Below are 6,013 nucleotides of genomic sequence, written 5' to 3'. Positions count from 1 at the left end.
AATCAAATGCTATCATTTTGCTATTTACAGAATTCGCATTACATTTCAGTGTCACCTTTTTCTGGGTGTAAATAATAACGTTAACTGGTTCTATTTCGCATTGCAGCTAAATGTCGCGAGATTTTGTTACACACGTTATCATGATATACTTTAAGGATGAAGACGACATTGACTGACTACGTAAAGAAAATGTTTAACATCATTCACTCTGTCGTTAATGTAGATGTTTGGGGCTTCCTGGAAGCGATGGTAGGCCGGAGAAAAGACATCTTTAGTCCTGGAAGTGTACAGCACCATATTCCATCGAAATTCCACACCAACACGAATACCTGCAAGATGCAAACTACCATGACGTGGAAACTGACACGTGTCATGATCTCTGTGCATGTTTTTGTTGAGTTTAAAACGAGAGGGTCAAGGTTAAGGTCGAGGTTAAAGATATTTCCAGCGACGTTAACCTAGAGTGCGAGTAGCCCAGACTACCTATTGGAATATGGGTATGAATGAGATACTAGTAGTTTACAGCTCCAAGTACACATCCGTAAATGCATTTAAGTTTGCGGGGTTTTAATTTCGCGGTGAAGCGACCACCGCGAAAACCACGAACATTAAACCACCGCGAAAGTTTCTGCATTTAAAGTAGTTTACAGTTCCAAGTGCACATCCGCAAAGTTCAAAGGCTAAGGCCCCTAACTTGTCAGCAGTTCTTTGTTCAGACGTGTTTTTCTGGAAACACGTGGATCATGTTTAAAGGATGTAACCTTTGACTCTACTGTCAATCCTCGGGAACTGTAAGGGGGCTTTAACCTCTGACCTTACCCACAAACCTTTGCAAACCGTGAGGAAGCCTATTGTTTTGTTTTCCGATTTTCGTGCACAGAGATCATTGCGGTGTCCTGTTCCATCGCCTATGACGTCAGAGGTCGCCCTTAGACGGCAGTGTTGTCTGGTGCCGCCAGAGGTCGCCTCTAGACGGCAGTGCTGTCTCGGGAACGCCAGGGGGCGCCCCTAGACGGCGGTGTTGTCCGACTTCTTGCATAGCTTGCAACAGCAGATGCAGCAGACGATGATGATGATGATGAGCACCACCACCACGGCCACGATGATGCCGATGACGGCGGCCAGACCGAGGCTGAGGAACGTCTTCAGAAAGTCTTCGAACACGCCAAGTGCTGGAGGGAATACGGCATTATTTGTTTTGTACAATGTATGTAAAATTCATTCTCCTACGCAGAGGGACCACAGTCGTGTCAAAACGACTTGTATTACCTCTGCTTTCTTGTGAAATCAGACCAGTTAGGGAGCGCCCTACTTATAAATATTAATGAGCTTGCCCTTATATGGGCAGTCAGCCGTTGGGGATCGGGCGTAGGAGGATGGAGCCATGTAATACGTAACATAATTGGCTGATAGCTTCCCAGTGGCCTTTGCGAGACAGCTTGCGACAACAACAAGCCCAAGAAAGGCCTATTCTCTGATTGGTTGACAGCTTGTTTGTGGCGACAATCATAATAACCACTGATATGGCATGAGATAGCAGGGCCCCATAAGGTAATGCCGTTGGGGACCGGGCGTTAGGAGGATGGTAAAATTGTGCATATAGGCTTATAAAACTCACTACGACTTTAAAATGTATCTCTGTTATATTCGTTGTCTGACCCTTGCCTCTTCCCTCATGACCGAACTGAAAAGCGGCCTTTCATGAATAAACAAAGGTTCAAACAAAAACAAAGGGCATGTGCATTGTCATATTTACGCTAGGTATGGTTCAGTTTACTAAGCTCAAGAGTGACCATAGGTCATGTTATTAGATAACATGAAAAATATAATTATTATTTTCCGTATTGTTATAAAAATCCTTAAAGATGTAGAACAGGTATCAATTACAACATTTGGCATTGCCAATTGCATCAACAAAGCCGGGTTGGCTCACAAAATAAAATCGTACATTCTATGTCATACAGTTTGTGGGCACTGGATCCTTATTTTAAATATTATAACTCATTTTAAGGTATAAACTGGAGTGCCCTTACAAATATCAAAATTCGATATTTCACAACGATTGGAGCCTGCCGACAGATTTCATGGCCAATATGTTACTGATATCATTTAGCGTCCTGATATGATACACATGAGCCGTAATGTATCGGTGACGTAATTAGCATGTAGTAAATTGAATATGGCGACAGGGAAAATGGGTCCGACGGCTCCAATTACTGTAACCTGAGCCGTGATGACATCATCGCTAATGTAGTCGCCATCCCGCGCCAGTCGCTCATTTGTGGCTCGTCAGAACGTTAATAGTCTGTGTGTATACTATAGGATCCGTTTCCGATTGATTTAATTACCTTCGCCAAGAACGTCATGTTTAGGCGCTGTTTTCGTGTCCTTGTGCAGTCAACATGACCTGAGAAGCTGTTGATCTTTCTGATATTAGCGTGTGGATTGTGGTCGGGAAAAGAAAGGTCAAAGTTGTTAATGGGCACCCTACCGGCTTTTCTGTACTGCAGCGGGGCTTCATATTTTTCATATTTCGTGCTTTAGACACGCTACGGTCGTGATTTTTGAGTAGTAGATAGTTCTTGTTAATATACCATTTTTTTCTGCTTCCTCGAATAGTTAGAGATGAGGTTCTTCGATTTCACCAGACGTTTTATCATTGACACTTTTTTAAAACAGACACTTAACTTCAAAATACCCTCGCTACTGAAACAGCAAGGAACCGTACTGCCTATTGTACCACTAGGGGATACAGTGGTCTGACCGAAAGACCGAATGAGCCAAAGTACAATCGAACAATCGAATGAACAAGCGAACGAAGGAATGAAAAAAGAAACGAACGAGCAAGCAATCTAACGAACAAACGTGCAAACGAACGACGAAAGAACGAACTGGCAACGTATAAACACCGATGCACACACAGAAATACTGTAATGATATAAATGATGAACACAAGGCAGAATTTACTCCCGGCGCTCGGTCGATAATCCACCCCAGATTCGTGATGAAGTCAATGGCTCTTCCATCGATCGTACCCACCCCGGTCCCACGGCGGCTGTTCCATCGATCGCCCCACCCCCATGGTCCCAGGACGCCTGTTTTGACGGCTGAATTACGGCGCGGGAACGCGCTGATGTAATTGCCAAACAAACCGAGCGATCATTTTACGTCACGTCACGCATGCGTCAACAAAAGAAGCATCAAATTACGACACGTCGAAAGAAAATGGCGACCGCGATCGTTGCATTTCCATGCGCAAGTAAATGTAACGTTAACGTTAGTGTTTCTGATTACGTTACTGAAAGTAGAGTCAGTAGGCAAGGTAGCAATTTCCTGTTTGTGTATGATGTAGCAGCATAGCTCTTTGAGAGAAGATATGGCTGGATTGTCATGAAATTTGGTCGGTGTTTAGGTCTTGTTCGGTCAAAGAAATGATTACATTTTGTGCCTCCTGTCAGCCTTACTAGGTACTGCATCAGAATGCCAGGTTATAACTCTCAACACAGTGGAACCGACACTTTCCATTTGCAATTGGGACTTATGCAACAGACAGACAGACAGAAAGACAGACAGTGAGACAGACAGACAGATAGACACACAGACAGGTCAGCCCTTCTGAAAACATAACCTCCATGAATATCTAATTGAGGTAATAAATGCATGGAATCTAGGTCTTAAGGTGCACTCTCACTGCACTTGCGTCAAGCTTGCGTCAATGCGGGGTTCGTTCACTGCGTCACTGTTTTGTTATTTTCTCCGATTTCCTATAATCTACATATTACGTATACGTAAAAGTATGACTTAGAAGACGACAAAATATACAACAAGTAAGAAAATTCGTTCTTTATCTCTGAAATTTGTTGAGTATCTTTCGAACCCCGCAGTGACGCAAGCGTGACGCAAGTGCGATGAGAGTGCGCATTATAATGAATGAATGAAAGACCTTTATTGTACATTTATTTACCAACAAGCTAAGTACAGGTCGTAGCGATAAGGCACAATTTCAACTACAGAGACTACTATGTGCTAGTATGTACAGGTTCAACTTCTTCTCGCTTCTTAAGACAGTTGTAAACATAAGGGCAGATGTAAGATCTAGTTGCATAAATGATATGAATTTTTCCTTACTATTTATATAACGGAAATTAGGGAGCATATCTTGCATGCAATCGAAGAGGAAGTTTCTTTCCTTAGTGTATAAAGTACAGTCCATAATAAAGTGATACTCATCCTATATTTTATTTAGATTGCATTATAATTACCTATGCAATTGGACGCAGATCCCTTTTTACTGCTCTCGTCTGACATGTCGGCGCAGTGCACCTGGAAGTCACAGATCAGGCTCGCCGAGATGCAGTCCCCACTGTCGCACTGGAAGTCGGTTCCGGAACATGTTTCTGGGGGGGAAATCAGAGTAAGAAGACTTAGTAAAGTCTTAGTCTTTAAACAAAGAAAGTGTAATATGGTATGGTGAAGTTGTGTGGTGTAGGTTAGCCAAGATGCAGTCTCCACTGTCGCACTGGAAGTCGCTTCCGGAACATGTTTCTGGGGAAAAGCAGAGTAAGGATACAGTACTTAGTAAAGTCATACTTAGTTTTTAAACAAATAAGGTGTAATATGGTATGGTGAAGTTGCGTGGCGTAGGTCAGCCAAGATGCAGTCCCCACTGTCGCACTGGAAGTCTTTACCGGAACATGTTTCAGAGTAGACATTATTAGTAAAATGTAATTTGGCAGCATGGCCCCCTGTCCACTTGACAGTGATCAGCTTCATAATTGTGATAAGATGCAAGATGTAAAGGACAGTAAAACACACAAAGCGAAAATCGTTCTTCATCATAGAACTTGGTTGAGCGATTCGTCAAAACTTTGTTCGCTGAGCGTTCGCAGCCTGTAGTGGAAAAAGAGTGTTAGTGCTGTTGACTTAAAATCGAAGGGTTCGAGTACCTAGTAGATCCAGCATTTGTGTCCTTGCCAAAGGAACTTATCACAAATATCCTCATTCGACTCAGGTGAGTGTCTAACTTCGGTTCGGGACGTTCTTTCGGATGTGACATAAACTAGGAGTTCCATGTTTGAGGGGAGCCGCATATACGAGGGGCGATCAATAAGTCATAACTCTGACTCATTTCCCATAGCAGGAGATTAATGAAACTTGGCACAGTTATTAGTCTTTCTCTTCATAGGAACCACCCAGAGTTATGCATTTCTCCCATCGTTTGATGCAGCTCTGGACACCGTTTTTGTAGGACACCCCAGGTTGGTCCTCCAACAGATGCCTCATCAATGGCAGAAGAGGAACGACCAGGCCTGGGAGCTGTTTCCACCACAGACTTCCGGCCATGTTTGAATTCAGGATGCCAGCGTTTTACAAGGTCATATGCTGGGGCATCATCACCATGAGTTTCTTTCATTTCATCAAAAGTCTTCTTTGGTGTGCTTCCTTTCAAATACAAAAACCGGATCACTGCGCGACACTCAACTGGCTCCATTTCACACCTGGTCTATTTCTCACCTAACTCAGTTCAAACACCAGTTAATCAGAAACCACAATTAGTTCAGAGCTTTTTGCAACATAAACTATAGAGATATGAATCATTACACATGCAAATTTTCCTCTAGATCAAACAACTGGAAGTGGGTCAGAGTTATTACTTATTGAACGCCCCTCGTAGCATTGTTCCATCCCTGTGCAGGTGGGTCAAACCTTACAGTCTGGCCCTACGAAGCTTGTACCTAAAATACACCACTGGCCTTGATGAGGCGAGTACGAAACTTGTTCCTGTTGGAGCTTTTTTATATCTAACATTTTACGATATAAGTTTGTCCGTTTGTCTGAGTATAACAAGTTCCCCGTTATTTCTTTCCGATCCAAAAAAAAGTAACGATAAAAGTTTTGCCTTTTGTCTAATTACAACAAGCCCCCCCTCCTTCAGTTGGGAACCACCGAAAATCGATCCTGACACGAATGGCCGACGATGACGCAATTCTTCTTAATCTGGAGCAAAAACAAG

At 43.0% G+C, this 6,013-nt stretch overlaps 1 protein-coding gene across 1 annotated transcript in view; it reads right to left on the bottom strand.

Moving 5' to 3' along the window:
* Nucleotides 1-204: 204 nt before the first annotated feature.
* LOC118423495 (enteropeptidase-like) overlaps nucleotides 205-6,013 on the bottom strand; it is a 43,908-nt gene continuing 38,099 nt past the window's right edge. Inside the window, exons 5-6 of the mRNA XM_035831665.1 lie at nucleotides 4,263-4,397; nucleotides 205-1,172 (exon numbers count right to left, since the gene is read on the bottom strand). Coding sequence (XP_035687558.1) covers nucleotides 1,009-1,172; nucleotides 4,263-4,397 — 299 coding nt within the window. The 3' untranslated portion in view covers nucleotides 205-1,008. The remainder of the gene's footprint in view (nucleotides 1,173-4,262; nucleotides 4,398-6,013) is intronic.

The sequence above is a fragment of the Branchiostoma floridae genome, chromosome 9 (genome assembly GCF_000003815.2).
Source record: "Branchiostoma floridae strain S238N-H82 chromosome 9, Bfl_VNyyK, whole genome shotgun sequence".
Classification (NCBI taxonomy): domain Eukaryota; kingdom Metazoa; phylum Chordata; class Leptocardii; order Amphioxiformes; family Branchiostomatidae; genus Branchiostoma; species Branchiostoma floridae.
Note: the sequence above shows the minus strand (reverse complement) of the source record. Positions and strands in the feature narration are given on the sequence as shown.